The sequence below is a fragment of the Astyanax mexicanus genome, chromosome 11 (assembly GCF_023375975.1).
Source record: "Astyanax mexicanus isolate ESR-SI-001 chromosome 11, AstMex3_surface, whole genome shotgun sequence".
Taxonomy (NCBI): domain Eukaryota; kingdom Metazoa; phylum Chordata; class Actinopteri; order Characiformes; family Acestrorhamphidae; genus Astyanax; species Astyanax mexicanus.
This window is the reverse complement of record NC_064418.1, coordinates 640550-658553: the sequence shown is the minus strand read 5'-3', so window position 1 is coordinate 658553 and position 18004 is coordinate 640550. Positions and strand designations below refer to the sequence as shown.

General features: G+C 36.1%; 1 protein-coding gene across 1 annotated transcript; it reads right to left on the bottom strand.

Moving 5' to 3' along the window:
* Nucleotides 1–1916: 1916 nt before the first annotated feature.
* On the bottom strand, nucleotides 1917–13986 carry akap17a (A kinase (PRKA) anchor protein 17A). Its single transcript, XM_007235494.4, has 5 exons — nucleotides 13816–13986; nucleotides 11225–11991; nucleotides 6445–6593; nucleotides 6079–6319; nucleotides 1917–5491 (listed from the first exon to the last, which is right to left on the bottom strand). Exons 2-5 carry the CDS (start codon nucleotides 11978–11980, stop codon nucleotides 4631–4633), a joined length of 2007 nt encoding a protein of 668 aa, XP_007235556.1. The 5' UTR covers nucleotides 11981–11991; nucleotides 13816–13986; the 3' UTR covers nucleotides 1917–4630.
* Between the last annotated feature and the right edge of the window lie 4018 nt (nucleotides 13987–18004).

Here is an 18004-nt window from a genome sequence, read left to right as displayed (position 1 = left end):
GATTACTGGAGCAGAGTGAAGGGCTGACTGAGCAGAGCTGCTCACACTAATCAACCACGACTGTATATATATATATATATATATATATATATATGCACAAAAATATACCACTATTACAGATATACAAATGAAGAGAGCACTTCAGTTTCTGAATCAGTTTCTCTGATTTTACTATTTATAGGTTTATGTTTGAGTAAAATGAACATTGTTGTTTTATTCTATAAACTACAGACAACATTTCTCCCAAATTACAAATAAAAATATTCTCATTTAGAGCATTTATTTACAGAAAATGAGAAATGACTGAAATAACAAAAAAAGATGCAGAGCTTTCAGACCTCAAATAATACAAAGAAAACAAAAAGTTCATATTCATAAAGATTTAAGAGTTCAGAAATAATCAATATTTGGTGAAATAACCCTGGTTGGTTTTTAATCACAGTTTTTTTCATGCATCTTGGCATCATGTTCTCCTCCACCAGTCTTACACACTGCTTTTGGATAACTTTATGCTGCTTTACTCCTGGTGCAAAAATTCAAGCAGTTCAGTTTGGTGGTTTGATGGTTTGTGATCATCCATCTTCCTCTTGATTAAATTCCAGAGACTTTTAATTTGGTAAAATCAAAGAAACTCATCATTTTTAAGTTGAATCTGTAAAAATGTTACTGTAATTATAGTTACTGTTTCTGCAGCTAGTGTTTCGTCTGTGAGAACAGGAGGAATGTAAGGAATGTGATTGTCAGAACTTTGAGCCATAAAGAGTTCAGTCAAAAACAATAGAATTATCCGTGGACTGATTATGGAAAGCTCAAGCTTCTGCAGCTCATTTCTACTCAGACTGGTGCAGAACCAGTTCATTATTTCACTGGTGTTTCAGTAAGAATACACTCTCTAATGAGAGAGAACTGGGTCAAAGTTCAGATCAGCCTCATTAACTCACACGGTCTTACACTTGTATATATAACACTTGTACAAGTAGTGCATGTCGCTTTTTTCCAGTTTCAGACACTACTTGAATCGGCACATATTCCTTTCTGTAATTTGTTGCCTGTAATTGTTCTAGATTAATACATCAATAAGTAGTTATTTACCTATTAATCCCTGTATGAATAGCCACATCTCAATTCTCATCTCTCACAAACAAATAAAATAAAGCCACAACAGCAGTTCAATATATTTTAGCTTGCTCTTAAAGCCAGGCAACTGTACCATAATACAAGTTATAATGGAACACATACAGTAGGAAAGATAGCCTGGGGAAAGACTAGACACAGGTCTTTTTTTTTTTGGCTTCTTTTTAATTTCTTGCATTTTCTCCCCAATATTTAGCAGCATTGCCAAGTAGCATCACAGCGCTAACGCTCGGAGGAAAGCGCAGCGACTCGGTTCTGATACATCAGCTCACAGATGCAGCCTTGTGCTGATCCACATCACCCTAGGAGTGATGAGGGGAAAGAGAGAGCGCCATCTACTGTACTGTACCCACCCAGAGAGAGAACAAGACCAACAACTTTGTGTGCTATCTCGGGGCTCCGGCAAGTGATTGCAAGCTGCATGACCGGGATTCGAACCAGACATCAGACATGGCTTATTTAGTTTAAATAATTATTTCACACTTTCTGTAAATCCTATAAACTTCTCAAATATCACTGTGTTCATCTGCTATATGATATATTTAACTAAAATTGCTGATCCCAACAACTAATGATTTATAATGACAAATAATGAAAATGATCAGGAGTGCATAAACATTTTTCATACCTCTATATAATGTTTTGTATAAAGCTATTTAAATTGCGTCTCTGTATAAAAGGTGCTATATGTATAAATGTGCCTTTAACACTCAGATTTACTCAGATATTACAGATATTCTGTTCAGAACTAAGATAAAAAAAGAGAAAGAGAGAAAGAGAGATGTGTGAAAGGGTCATTTTATTGGAAACTGAATGAATAAATACTTCTTGAAATTAATTCAGATCATATTCCTGTTTGGAGGTTTGCGTGGAACAACCCACGTTTCCTCCCTGTAACTCAACAACAGCTGATCTGAACGCAGAACCCAAAATGACCCCATTCATTACAAAAAAAAAACAAAACGCCTGCTTTATATCATTGTTTTTCCCCCAACAATTGATCTAAAATCCTCCTGATTTAACTATCAGTGGGTTTAATAACAGTGCAGTTCAGTACCTAACAAAGAAATGATCTAAAATGTTCTGCTAGACCTGAAAAATAAAGTTTTAGGTGGGAATTAAGAGAATAAACTGCATGCAAATCTAACACTGCTTCAATGGAACGTGATTTTAGAATAAACCCCATTCTTATAACAGCTGAAGAGGCCTAAACACTTCTTAGTATTAACTGAGAAACTGCAGAACCAAAAAAAAATCAGTGTTTCTTCAGGTTTAACTGGAGCAGCAGCAGCGCAAATAGTAAAAAGTAAAATAAAGACATGCTAAGAGCCAAACAGCGCGAAAGCTCCAACAAAATAAAAGGTCAGTTCCACTTCTTTTTTTCACTAAATATCAGTAAATATATAACTAAAAAATAAAAATAACTTCTAGATATCCATATCTAATTATTTGCATTGGTGTTGATGGTAAAAGTATGCAACAGTAAAATAAACTCTAATTTAAAATCTAAATTCAAGGCAAAAGTTGAAATGAGAAGAAATGTGTTATTTGACTTCAGTCGACACTAAGAAGCTGAACGTAGGTGAGTTTAAAACACTGTACATCTCACAGCCCTGCAAACAGAAAACTCACTCCTAAACATATGTAGAGCTGAATATTAGGAATATTAGGGCCAAACCCATTCAAATACTACCATGGAATACCATGATTTAAACTTGCAAGCTAAATTTGCATTCTTATTATGAGACAGTCCATTAGTTTATGTAATTAAACATCCAATTGGAATTTTTATCAGTATAACTCCCTGATTTTGTGTACATGTATATGAGCTGTACTCCAAAGTCAAGGCTGCATCCTAGGTAGTTTCCAACAGGTTTCAAAGTGAAGGATCCTTGGTGTACAGTTGAGTGATTTGTAGGACGCGACTGAGGTATCCTTCCTGGTTTTCGTACGCTCAACGCAAAGGGGAAAAAAAGGAACTGAACCATGAAAACTGCACAAAAATTGAGCAGCTTGTTCTAACATGTTGTAAAACTTTTAATTTAGGAATTTTATTTTATGAAAAAACAAAAAACAAGTTTATTAAATGTATAAATACATTTATTTTATGGTAGATTTCGTCCTAGCCCCATCACAGCTTTGGTGTGAGTTTATAAACCAAACCCCTCAGGAGATATTTTTATATAACTGTTTTTCAATGTTATTAATCCTTTAGAATTAAACAGTGCTGTCTCTTTAAGGTTTACATATATGTAAATAGGTTCTGTTCCGATTGGCTGCCACGATATTGTGCCTCATTCAAAAATCAGCCTATGCTGAAACACTTTTTAAAATTTCAGCACGAGTGGGAGGGGCTTAACTAATACAAAAGTAGTCACAGAAAAAGCATTGTTCAGCCATTTGTGTATTTTAAATATTCAAGTTTAGCTACCATGAAAAATTTCTGCTCTATTGCTCAGATCTATATGGATACTACAGCCAGGAATTATTACCCAGAATCAGCAACTTATTAATAATGAAGAACTGAGAGATGCAGCATTGGCTTTAATACCTATATAAAACAGATCCAGCCCTGTGGCTTCTTTATAGAATGTTTTGAAAAGCATTAGAATAAAACAGCAACACTTCTAATGTTGTGCATGCTCATTACAACTTGATTTAAAGTTATCCTTGGTGGAAAAAAAACAAATTATACTATACTATAATATTCTCTCTTTTACCTTAAATTCAGTCATTAAGATAAGACATGTTTGGTGCTGCAGGTTTCCTTTCTTAACTAAAGAATGTTGGGTCTGGTGGAGCCTCTACTTACTTTATTTATACATTTATTGCATTAATTGTTGGTGTTTAACAGTAATTTTGGGGGATTTTTCCCTATAAAAATGTTACAGCTGAACCCACTTGCACTGCTTGGAATACCTTAACAACCATATAACCAACAGCCAGGAATATACCACAATAAAACGCTTCTGGCAGAGTTTCGGCTACACTGGAGTTAAGTAAAGCTAAGTAAACAAAACTGTAATTAAAAAAAGACTTCTAATCTGTAATTAAACAGATTTCTCTCCTGAAAACTCTCCTGTTTATTTGGGTGAGTAAAGCACTTTAGTTTATCTACAGTAAGCTTAGATTAATAAATTTCTCCAGCACTAAGGCTGGAGCATTAGCATTATAGCGGCTAACCACTCCAGCAGTGCTAGCAGGGGTTAGGAGCAGGCTACAGGCCAGATAATACTCCCCTCTGAATGGGGAAATAGCGAAAGCGGTTAGCGGGTAATGCTAATGCTACTCCATATTGCGGTAATTGAGTTCTAACATTGTACAGGGAAACACCAAACATGTTTTATCTAATCGAATACAGGGTGCAAACTTGCAATTTTTGACCTTTAAATGAATTTTTTGACTATTTCTTAAATATTTGAGCTAAACGGATAAACAGGGTTTTGATTGGGCTTTTTTAGTGTGGTTCTGATGTTTTAAGCAGTCTGGTTTCAGTTCAGTGCCGTCGAGAGCGGCTGTAGGAGTGTCGTCTTCTTTCTCCTCGGCTAGAAGAGCGACTTCTGCTTCTGTTTCTACTTCTGGAGCTGCTGCTGCTGCTGCTCCTACTGCTGCTACTACTACTCTGGCCGTGACTATAGCGATGGCTCCGCCCACTGCTCTTTTGGCCCCGCCTCCCGTTACTGTGTCCCCTCCCACGACTTCTTCGGTTTCGGCTCTGGCTCCTCCTGTAACTGCGGCTTCTTTCTCGACTGTATCTCCTGCCGCTCCTACTGCGTCTCCGCCCACTCCTGCTCCCGCTTCGGCTCCGCGCACTTCTGCGTCCCTGACTCCGCCCCCTGCTGCGGTTCTGCGCCTGGCTGCCGCGCCCGTGCCGGCTGCCGGAAACGTCCGCACTGCGTCTCCGTTCCCTCTGGCCTCTTCGCTCGTCTTTCCCGCTCGGCCTCTCCTCTCTCTTCGCGGGTTCGCTCTCCTGGCGCCCTCTAGTGACCGGAGGTGGAGGTGCGTCAGGAACCGGCTTGGTTCTGTTGAGCCGCCGGGTGACTCCGTTGAGTTGAGTCTGTGTCTCACACACCTGTGGCGCTGTATCACCTGCCGGTTCTTCATTAATCTCAGGTCCTGTCTCTTCCTGACAGTCAGTGTTGGTGCTCTTCTTCAGGAGGTTCCCCAGCAGTCGGTCCCTCAGCTCTCGCTCCTTCCTCTGGAGCTCCAGAGCTCGAGCTTTCTCACTCTCCACCCGCCGGAGCTCCACCTCCTGCTGCCGCCTCTTTTCCTCCAGCTGCTGAAGCCGTGCAAGCTCCGCCTTCTGCTTCTGGGCAAGCTCCGCCTTCTCCTGTTCCAGCTGCTGCTGTTTCAGGGCCTGTGGAGACGATACAGGAAACACAGGATTATGCATGAATGCATTAGTACACATTTTATATTTTGGGGTGTGTTTTCACACATAAGTCCAGACCATCGCCAGACTACGTGGGATGAGTCCCCCTACTAATTTTTAGAAGGGTGCGTATCTGACTTCTGCATGTTGACTTTGCATAACTGCAGTTTATAGAGATCCCCCAACACCCTGCCAAAATTCAACACTCCTAGTCCATGTTCCGGTAAGCCAGGGCGCTGTCAGCTAGCAGTTTTTGTTTTAACACGATAAACACGCAGACTACAGTCCAAAAGAGCTAGCGCTGCGGTTAGCGCGTAATGCTAATACTGCTCCAGACTTAGTGCTGGAGAAACTTCACTGAAACTCCTGTATAACTCTGTACTTCAGTGGAGTGTCTTTACTGCTCCTTAATACCTGACTGATAGAATTCATACATAAGGAGCAGCGGATTATAAGGAGCTCTGATGATTTTTGGAAAAATAAAAGATTTTAAGTGCGTCTTATAGTGCGAAAAATAAGATAATATTTCATTTTATTAAAAGACTCCAGTTTGTCTGGATGTTATCTGTTACCTTGGCTCTGCTCAGCAGTTCAGCGACGAGCCGGATGGACTGGAGGTTCCTCTGGGCCAGCAGCAGCTTCCTTTCCTCCATAGCGATCTTCAGATGGAGTTTCTTCTGCTCCTCTTCCTGCAGTTTCTTCACCTTCTTCTGGTTCTTCTTTTCCTCTCGTTCTTTCAGTTTCTGCTCTCGTTTCCTCAGCTTCTCCTCTCTTCTCTTCTCCTTCTCCTCCTCTTCCAGCTCACGTTGCCTCCTGCAATCACAGAACCACCAACAAATCTCAAAAGATCAGAGGAGATCTTTATGTGAGGACCATCCATGTGTAATGTAGAAGAACTTTTTAGTGTTTTAGTGTGAATCCTATTAAAGAATACATACCGCTCTTCCTCTTTTCGTCTTTCTTCTTCTTCCTTCTGTTTGCGCTTCTGCTCCTCCTTTTGCCTCTCCAGCTCCTGCAGCTTCAGGCGCTCCTGCTGCCTCTTCTTCTGAGAGGATTCGCTCAGGTGTTTGGTTGTGTCGAAGTTTACCTGAAAGGAGATATTTAGGTTATTTAATCAGATGTCTGTTAAATTTGCTGTATATCGTATTTTAAAGCACAAGTCTCACCAAAAACTAGGTTACAAAAAGAAATATCACTCATTTTTTAAACATTTAGGTCAAATTTGTGAAAAGTGCAATGCTTTAATAAAGTTTTGAGAAGGTTCTGGGTCTAAAACATGTTTTTAAAACAATATAAAAATTAGAGCATCCAAAATGCACATTAGAGGTATTAACAGCGTGCAGTGGCATGGCTTGAGACTAGTATCATGTCCCATGACTTTTGCCACATCGCACAGAAGCTAATATATTCAGCACTGATCTGAAGAAAGGCGTGTGGGGTCTAGGGGTGTGCCATATCATATCGTATAAATAAAAAATAATCATTTTTATTTTATTGCAGTGCATTCTTGAAATAATTTTTCTAATTCAATTTAATTAATTTTGTCATATCGCCAAAATAGTGCTGAGTGATTATGGCCTAAATAAAATAACCTTCGATCTTCATGCTAAAACAGTGCTGGATTTCATTATTTGCTCAGTCCTCGGCAAAGTGTTTAGTAAATAAGCGCGGGTAAGTCTGTGGGAGTCGCCGGTAACCAAGATTAGACGGATAAACACTTCAGAAATGAGGAGCGTTTCTGGATATTTTAAAATCGCATTAAAACTGTAATTCCGATTAACCAAATGTATCGTGAAAATCGCCCAATACTACATCAAAAGTAACGTTATTTAAAAAAAATAAATAAATAATAATAATAATAATAATAATAATAATAATTGTGATATTTTAGTGCCATATTGTCCACCCCTAGTACTTTCTACAGGAACCATCAGGAACATCACAGAAATTCTCAAATAGAGCCTGTCTGGATCTTCAGTGTTTCGAACGTTCCTCGAAATGATGCTAAAGCCCAGACAGAACCTCATTTGACTAAAAGCTCTTAAACAGACTGTGCTCTGTGAGCTCTCGCGCTGAACAGGATCACCTCATTAACACAAACAATCTGCTTTTACTAATCTAATCCCTCTTTAACACTGTACATCTAATAAACCACCGCAGTAACTAAAGACAATAAGACATTCAATCAGTTTCTACAGACCTGTGGGCATCTTCTTTCCTCAGATAATACTCATATATCCACATCCACAACTACACATATCCTTACTTATCTTAATATGGACAATGCTGGACAGCTAGGCTAATCAAAAATCAATAAAAACCTACAATTACAACCTCTAACCACAACACACACAATCATATAAAGTTATTTATGTGTCTAGTCACTAGTAAATAATGTTATCTTGTCATTTATTTTGATTATTCTAGTATTAGGGCTGGGCGATATGGCAAAAATCTATATCCTGATATAATCCAATAATGATATGAGCAGTATTTCTGCCAAATACTTTAATTTTGCCAAAAATCATCAGCGCTCCTCATAATCCGGTGCACATTATGTATAAATTCAAGTATATCGGCCTGCAGTCTGCTCCTAACCACTGACAGCACTGCTGGAGCAGTATTAGCATTAACCACTAACTGCGCTAAACGCTAGCTATTACGCCATTCAGAGAGGAGCATATTGGACAGTAGTCTGCGTCTTTACCGTGTTAAAACAAGCTACATTATATAAACCACTAGCTAATATCACCCTGGTGTATCAGAACACTACTGAGGCTTCCTCAGTGGGTGGCATTAGCAGTTAGCCGCTAATGCTATTGCTAATGCTAATGCTGCTGCACTTTGCCATAGTGGAAATGTGGAAATTTAAGCTTACTGTAAATAAACAAAAGCACTTTACTCACCCAAATAAACAGTTTTTAGAAGAGAAATGTGTGTAGATTAACATCCAGCACTCGATTAACTTTAAAAATAATGCAAAATGCAGTTTTGTTTACTTAACTTAGCTTTAATTAACTTATTTACCTCGCCACAGTCTAGCAGTGAGACCTGCTGAATTAGAAGGGAAACATGGCGACACCTCTGTTCCTTACTAGTGTCACATATTGTGTGAGAATACGTATACCAAGTGTACACCGAGTTTTATACCAGTTATATCGATATCTGAATAATATCATATCGAACTAAATTTTAAAAATATATATTGTGATACAAATTTTATAATTGAAACGTAACCCCTATATCACCATACGCAACATATCAGCATGTTGTACGATAATAAAAGGGCTGCAGGTAGGGCTGGGGCGGTATTGATTTTTTATAACCGCGGTAAAAAACGCATCACCGCGATATTGCGGTTAACCGCGAGACCCCCCCCCCCCCCCCCAAAAAAAAACCCCACAAATTTATTGGTAACAAATCTTTATTCTTCAAACCATACAGCCTACATACAACCTCTACATAAACCATAAATACAGCATAACAAGTGAACATATGCTGCCTGTATAATTCGTCATTGTACAGCTAACCTGTCTTTTTCCGTGCAGACTTTTTGAAGGAGGAGCTTGTCCGCCTCCCCCTTCTCCATCCATAGATCTATTTTAGGGCTGGCCCAATAGCGGTTTTGAGCTCAGGATATTCGGCAGTAATTGTTAGCGAATATTCTAATATTCGTTTAAAAAAAAAAAGACGAATTAATCCACAGCAAAATTTTCCACTGACCCCCGGCCCCGAAAAAAATATATTTCTCACCCCTTTCCTCGGGCCGTTCGGGCTCAAGGCTCAAGAAGTCTGTGATAGGCGTCTGTTTTTTTTTTATTCACACTCTTCTTATTTCTCATTAAATATCTACTAGATACAGATTATATCTGTACAGTATCATTTATTTCACTTCCCTCCTGAATATTTGGAGTGCATTATGTCTCCTTATGTTGTGTAGTTATGTAGTTTTCACCCCAGAATTTCTGCTGCCTCACACCAGGCTTCGGCTGCATCGCAGGGCAGGAGCGCAGCTGCGTTACGGCTATTTCGTTTGAATTGTGCAGTGCAGAGTATTACAGATTTTGTATTTTTGCACTTGGGCTATTAGCTCAATATTAAATATTTCGTTTGTTTATAAATTATTTTATATTCTTAAACCATGTTAAATTATATTCGATTGGAGGAAATTAATTCAGACATCATTTCTTTTTTGTCCCGTTACCGTTCCGCAAAAAAAATCCTTCTTTTAATCCCGCATCAGCCCGCCACATACACAGTTTTGCCGCACCTGCCCCGCGGTCCTAAATAAATTTAATAAATTACATTTAGTGCTTAAAATTAAAAAAACATATTTATTAAAACCGCGCTGAATAGTGCGGTCACGTTTCTTACCACATTACAAAAAAAAATCGGTGTGTGTGTGCGCGTGTCGGTCCATTCTCCGCTCCTTTTTTGTGCTTAGGGTTTTTTTGTTGCGTGCATGAGAATCACTGCGTGATTATTACAATTTTCTTAACTATTTATTAATGTGCTCCCACATCCTCTGGATTGATTAAACTCCTGTTCCCGCCAATAACAATTCAGTTCTGTCTGTGCCGCAAGATATCCTGACGGGACCCGCGTCATATAATATGTTGATTAAAATGTCGTGACATTAAGAAATCGGCTCGCAAGAGACAACCGACCAAAAAAAAGACATTAGTTCCATTTTAAAATAATAGAAACCTGTCCTTTATGTTTGACAATTTTTGTTTCACTTTACTTGTCCTTACTCATCTGAAGTTTATTTATCTGAACTGAGTTTCATATGGTTATATTTGTAGCGGTTCTGAACTCAGTTCCGCGTGCTGTGAAAGAGACAAGGCGCAGCGCATTTTACCTCAGACTTGGTCAGATAACAACATTTCAGTAAAGATGGTGGTTATAGTTTTATATCATTGCTTTGCTGTTTGAACTACACTTCAACCAACCTTACTATTTTTACCAAGACTGAGGCGCAATGCCGCGCGTTCTCCGCGGTGCTCACGCAGAACAGCCAGCAGCCAGACAATGAATTAATATATTTTACTTTCTCAAAATGTGACCACGGAACACCTTACATGGCTCTATGGTTTACCTTGAGGTGGGTGAATTAGTTTGATGTGTTGGCGAGAGGTGCAGACACCACTTTCCGGCAAATCTTGCAGATGATTCTATTCTGTTCTGAGTCTTTTTCTTCCTTTTTTCTCAACTTACTGAGCCTGCCCTGTAGCTTCCATTTCCGAGCCAATATTAGTGCTGCTAATCTTCACTCTCTTCAGCAGCCTCAATGGAGACGAAGTGAGCAGGAGACTCCAGAGCTGTTCTGACCTCAATGAGTACCACGCACCGCGTTTTGCTTAACCCATTCGCTGCCGCGCCAGTGCAGCGGCAGCACAGATAAATGACAAAAAAATTTATATTCGATATTATGAATTTTGAGATCGTTTGACACCAATATCTATCGCGATCAAAATATATTTGATATATTGCACAGCCCTATAGTGTAGGACTTACACTTGACATATTAATACTGAATTCACCACAGTTGTGCTTATATGGAGCATTTTACTACCGCTCAAAACGCAGTCAATCAGATTTGACAGCCATAAAAAATGCGGTAATGACGGTAATGAGCTCATCACCGCGGTGACGTCCCATAACCGCGGTATTGCGGTAATAAAATTATCGTCACAGCCCTAGCTGCAGGTAACTGACCTTAATGTTGCAGGCCACAGCTTTCCCATCGTCTCCTTTATACATCAGCTTCATCCCTCTCAGAGTGTCCATGGCTTTGACGAAGCCGGTGTGGTCCTCGTACTGGATGTACCCTTCGAAGTTCAGATGGCCGCCAAACGAGAAGGTGTTGAAGTTCTTTCCGGTCATTTCCTCTCTGTAGGGATCCAGCATGGGGATATCTACGTTACGGATTTTACCGAAGTTCTCAAACACGATTTTAAGAACAGCTTCTGAAGGCCGGTCTGAAGAACTGTCCTTCAGGGCGAACCACTTGCACGGGAGTCCCTCCAGATGGATGGTGTCCGGACGCTCCCCGGGGACGGTCTCGTTCATGTCTTTGGCGTCTCTGAAGAAGGAGTCCCAGTCGTGGCGGGTGGGGAAGTCCACCTTGTTCTCCGCCGCTCGGACCTTCAGGATGTCGGTGAAGCCGCTCAGCTTGATGCTCTTTCCGTCCAGCTTCGCCACGAAACTCTTAACGATTCCCCGATTCTCCACCTCGCCCTCGAAGCGGATGAAGTCCATGGTGCTTTTGGAGATTCTCAGCGAGGAGAAGAGCTCCGGGTGAACCATGTTCTTCAGCCTCTCCATCACCTCCCAGTTGGAGATGGACTTGCCAGGCATCTTGAGCTGAGGCAGGGCCACGCTGATGGTCATCTTGGCGATGGGCTTCAGGTAGAGGTGGTACTCCTGACACAGATGCACAGCTTCCGTGGTGTCATGGATGATGGTGGTCATTTTGGAAGCAGCTGGAAGGTGAAGCAGAGGGAGTATGAATGAGGTGAATGGTGAAAATGACTAAAGACAGAAAAAGAAGTTGAAAGTATCTTCTTTTTGTTAATGTTTTATTTGTAATACATATATATTAATATATTTACACATTTTGGAGGGTTTAAAGGAATACTTAGCTAATACGAATCTTTGTTGGTTTACAGCAGGAGATGCTAGGCTAACACTGCTAACAAACCCTTTCTTTAGGATACCAAACATGCATTCATTGGTTGATGAACTGAATCTGGAGTTAATATCTCCAAAAGTTAACGCCTACATTACTTATCGAGTCTCTTCTCAGAGCTACATATTCCTTGTATTCCTGTTTTCTGTATTTCTTTCTTCTGGTAACATATTTTGTTTTGTGGATTGCTGCAGCTTTTAAAGTGTCTTATGGAAGTTGCTGTCACTATGATCCACAAAATCTCTCAACATTTTGATTGCACATTTAATTTTTTTTTGTGACTGATGAAATCATTTTGTGGCCCCTTACTGGAGCACAGGGATGTAAAGGTTCTCTATGGAGTGAATTTTGTGCCAAACGTTTTACGCAAAAAAATAAAATCCGCAATCAAAATCTTAAGAATCAAAAGAAAAAAGTGTATGGGGCAAAATCAAAAGAGAAAAATATATATACATTTACATATACATTATTTATTTATACATATACATATACATTTTTTTGTATTATTAGTATTATTGTCATTTTAAGGTTTATAAGTTTTATTTTATATTATATTGTTTTCTATTACATCTTATTTGAATGTTCCTTTTTATCTTTAATTTTACAGTTTTTTTCTCTCCATTTTTCCTTTTTTAATAGTGTTTTGATTGCCTTTTTCTATGTACAGCACTTTGAGCTGCATTTTAATGTATGAAAGGTGCTATATAAATAAAGCTTATTATTATTATTATTATTATTATTATTATATACATTTATAAAAAATACTTGGATACTTTATTATTCTTTCCAGACATTTGAATTTTGCCCGTCTCTGCTTAATTTTTGTAAAACCAGTAAAAACTGAGCCAAAACTCAGAAGCAAAAAAATGAAGCAGAATCAAACAAGAGATTCCACAAGCAAAAGTCTTTGACAGAAAAATCCACAAAATTCCACAAAAACACAGAGGAAAAAAAGGAAAAACGGAAAAATCCAAACTAATATTCTTATCAAAATAACTGCCAATAATAATAATAAAGTAAACCAAGTACATTTAAAAATATATATACTTGCTTATATACTTAATATACTTTTTGCAAACACTTTTGGCACAAAATTCACTTCATAGTTCTCCAATTCATTCACTGATAGAACTATGAATGGAAACATAAATCTGAACCCTTTAGATTTAGGTTACCTAGTTGAAAGCTTCTAAAAGCTTTAACACAGAAAATAATCACAGTAAATGGTGATAAATAAACTGGGAGATATCTGAAGCACTATTTTACCGGAGTTCTGAGAGGAATTTGGGGTCAAAACCGGTAACAGAGGAGGAGAAACAGCAGCCCGGTTGTTATTAACCTCTTACTCATGTAGCTAACAGATAGCTTAGCTTATGTAGCTACAGGTTAGATAGTAAATGAACCTTAGCGCTGTTTTACTAAAAAACACGTTTTTAATGAGATTTCTGAGCTTAAATGTGAAATATTTTATCAGATAAACACACAAACCTTAATCACAGATCCTGAATCTTCTCTGATAGAGTAAACAGAGAATCACTATTTACTGAATCCAGCTGCTGATTATCCTTTACTGATGCAATTACTAAACCATCAGAAACATTATTAACCAATAACCTACCGGAGACACCGCGCTGTCTGTCTCTCTGTCTCTCTCTCTCTGTCTGTCTGTCTCTCTGTTTTATTTTCTGTATTTTTACATCTTCAGGCCTGAAAGCGTCCCTCACACAGAGCCGCACAGTGAATCCAGCAGCAACCGACTACCGCCCGGCGCTCTGCTCACACACATTTCAAAATAAAAGCTCTATAACAATTAAATATCTATATTAATTATCTATACCGTCTGACATTTGTTTATACCAAAGACTGAAGTTGAAAAGAAAAAAAAATATTTTGCCATTAAAAATTGTATATTGTAAATATTTGTAAAAAAGAAAATGATAATAATAATATATTACATCTGGTAAGTAGTACTGTAAATAAACTGAGCTTTGAAAATTTATTTTAAACAATGTAAATTTACAAACCCTTATTCTGTAGTAAAGCAGTGCTGGTACAGATGGTGTTACTGCACTCTCTACTGCAGCCTTTACACACTTACACACAGCACTATTACTATTAAATTATTTTCTTATTGTTTATTAAACTGCTTTCTCATTATTTTAAAATAATAAGTCCTTAGATTAAGATATTAAGTCATTATTTTGCTATAGTTATTCCTTATTTTGATATAGTAAGTCCTTAATTTAAGATACTATCTCATTATTTTAAGATTCCAAGCCATATTCTTAGATAGTAAGTACTTATTTTGACTTACTATCTCAAAAATAATGAGATGAATTTCCTTAATAATAAAAAAAGAATGTGCTGTATTTTTTTTAGGTGACGGAAATGGGCTTCCATTACATTTACACTTTCATCATACTTAATGTTAATATAATAACAATAAACAGTGCTGAAAATAAATTAAATAAACATTGAATACAAAATGTACTACATTAATATAAATATACAAAAATACAATAATAAAAAATACCATGCTGTAAAATAAAAAAAACAGCCTGACGAACTAGATTCAGGGCACGTCCCATTAACTCAATACATAAAGGACTTTTATTATGGCAGGGGTCAGAAACGTTAAACGTGATAGCTTCTTTCACAAAGCCGAGCAGTAGCGCCATCAGGCGGTGTAGTGTTACAATACCTTCATTTATAATACATAACCTTTTCTTACTGCTATTATCCATCATAATAAAAATCATTATATATATATATATATACGATATTACATTTTTTTATTTCTATTTTGGTGCTTTTTTTAAAACACTAGAAAATTAATTACTACAAATGTACAGAATAATGTATAACTAAGCTGTAAACAGTATCTTATTCTATTGCACACTAACTAAAACAAATTCACACAAAAGGAGAAAATGTTCACTCTCAGTTTGTTTATATATTTGTTTTTTGTTTGTTTGTTTTTTTTAGTTTTTTGTAGTAATGAGCATTGATGTGTTTTATTTGTCTGAGGGCACAAGTGCATGTTGTGTTCTCTCTCTCTGTAATTAAACTCGAATAACACAAAAAAACACCATCATAACCATCATAATGGTGCATTAACTGCAGGCTGGCAGAAACTGGCACAGTTTCCTGGGGGATCTGTGCTGGAAATGATGTAACAGTGATGAGCTCACTGGTTTTATAGGTCACTGTTCACTCAATGTCCCACTAATGTTAACATAAAGCAAATTAAATAGTGTTAACAGATAAATAGATAAATAGAGATGTAGGACAGGACTGAAGAACACATACACTCAGCAGAAAATACAAAAATGAAGCTAAATCAGAGTTTAACATGTTTATTTTAGTACAGTTTGATTACAGATGAGCATGATGAGTATGGATTGGCATGGATTGGTGTTGCCATGTTGATTAAAATTGGAAAAATCATAACTGGCTTCACCCACCTTCTCCTTAACAATTCCTTCTTTTAAATATCTAAAAATATAGTTTTAATCATGTTTGAATCATGTTTTATTCTTATTTAATTTTGGTATCCATTTTATTTATATATATTTTTTTATTTGACTTCTCGGTGTATTTTCTAGTTTGTAAAGCACTTCAAATAACCGTTGTGTATAAAAGGTGCTATATAAATAAACTTTCCTTGCCTGACCATAAACAAAAGAAAAGTTTTTATATTATTATTGATATTCTCTAAAATAATTCTTTATGCAGTCATACACACTCCCCATATTTTACACTGAACTGTATGATTACACTGGGTCTCTGAACATTTGGTAGATCTGACTTTTTATTATTATTTATAAAATATTATATTTTATATATTATATATTTTTATTTGTATATATTGTACTGTTTATTTTATCTTTTCTTTTTTTACTGAGTGCCTTGCTATCCCTTTGCTGTTGTAATACTATGAATTTCCCCACTGTGGGACTAATAAAGGAATATCTTATCTTATCTTATCTAAATTAACATTTTAAGTTAAGTTAAGTCTTCCTCTTAGAAGAAAAACTAAACACTATGAATTAAAACAGATGTTTAGAGTTTCATCTTCTCAGACTCTCAGTTATCAGATGTGTGGAGGAGGATCAGGTAACTTCAGTCTAATAAATAATGAACACACTCCAGATGGCTGACTATTATCTACTCTGAGAAACGATCAATAATGAAATAATGATTCACTGATAAATTGATGAGAATAAAAAACACTGTTAAAGTGTGAAACTGAAGTTGTTCTTAAATAAAATTGTAGAAACAATTTCTATTCTATTTACTGAATTTATCACATAGAAAAAATAAGAAATTAATGAGTATATGTACATTTAATGTGCCAGCACTTTAGTATGTTTTAATATGTTTTAGTGTGTTAAAATTAATTGTGTAGCAAAATGAGAATGTAATGTATTTACACTTTATTTAACACAAAATCATCACATATTATTAGATTTGCTCATATAATTTCATTTCATATTACAGTATAATTTATTTATTATAATATAATTCCTATATACATTATTATAAGTTGATTCTTGCTGTGACTATTTTATATAAATACATTTATATGTAACAATAGTATAGTATAGTATAGTATAGTATAGTATAGTATAATACTTGTTTTAAGTAATGATATCAGTTGAATCCTCACCCACCCGTGAAAACTGTGCCAAAACTCAGAAGCAAAAAAAAATGTAATTCCAGGAGCAAAAGTCTTTATCCGCAAAAAATCCACAGCAAATTTAATTCTCTTTTGAATTTGCATCATATACTTTTTCCTTTTAATTCTTAAAAAAAAAAATGATAGCGGATTTTATTTTGTTTGCATAAATTTCTGGCAAAAAAATGTACTCTTTACAAATCATTGTAATATTACAGTCACATTATTCTATATGTTTTTTACAGAAATCTGAAAATAAGAAGATTAAATGATTATATGTGCAGTAATCTCATTTATTGTAGTACAGAATAAGCAGCACAAACACTGAGGAGGTGAAGTCTGAGTCTGATCCAGTTTCTCTTTTACAGGAGGATTAAATTCTGATCACATTCACAAAAGTAATGTTCCAAATAATCAACAAGATTCAGATTATAAAAATATATAAAAAGTGCATTACAAATAAGCATGTACAACATATTAAACATATTAACATATTAAAAGCAGGTGTGTAACAGTCATGATTGTGTTTCACATTTATGCATAAACGCACATCTAAAGCCACCAGTACCATTTTACACTTTACAATAAATGTTACATTAATTACAGTCCTTATAACAGAACATCTCAACTAATGATTAACTAACATTTAAATATAATTTACATACATTTTTCTTAAGTATTAACATTTTTGTAATGTCAAGTAATTTTTAATAATGCCTTAAGTAGTTTCAATTAAGAATTTGTTGAGATATTAATTTTAAACATTTAATTAGGCCTGTCACACAAAATATATATTTGTGTCTATATATTGTCCCATAAATAATTGCAATAAAGGACAATTTTATGCCACTGATATAACAATAATTGCATAGCATAAAATTACAATTACATGAATTGTAACAGTAATTAACTTTTTTAAAAGAAAATTTAGACATTCAGACTGACATGAAATATATATTTTAAAATATATAAAAAAAAACAATCATAAATAAAATGAAAGCACAGTTTGTGAAGTAAACATTTTGGCTATTCACATTAATGTGATTATTTTTTTTTGCTAAAAAAAGCATAATATAATGTGATATTAATATATATATATATATATATATATATATATATATATATATAT

Excerpts from the sequence above, each read along its gene's own strand:
- akap17a (XM_007235494.4), bottom strand. The coding sequence starts at position 11,980 with ATGACCACCATCATCCATGACACCACGGAAGCTGTGCATCTGTGTCAG. Across the intron at positions 6,594-11,224 it reads CTGTGGCCTGCAACATTAAG|GTAAACTTCGACACAACCAA; the intron begins GTCAGTTACCTG and ends ATCTCCTTTCAG. Across the intron at positions 6,320-6,444 it reads AGACGAAAAGAGGAAGAGCG|GAGGCAACGTGAGCTGGAAG; the intron begins GTATGTATTCTT and ends CTGTGATTGCAG.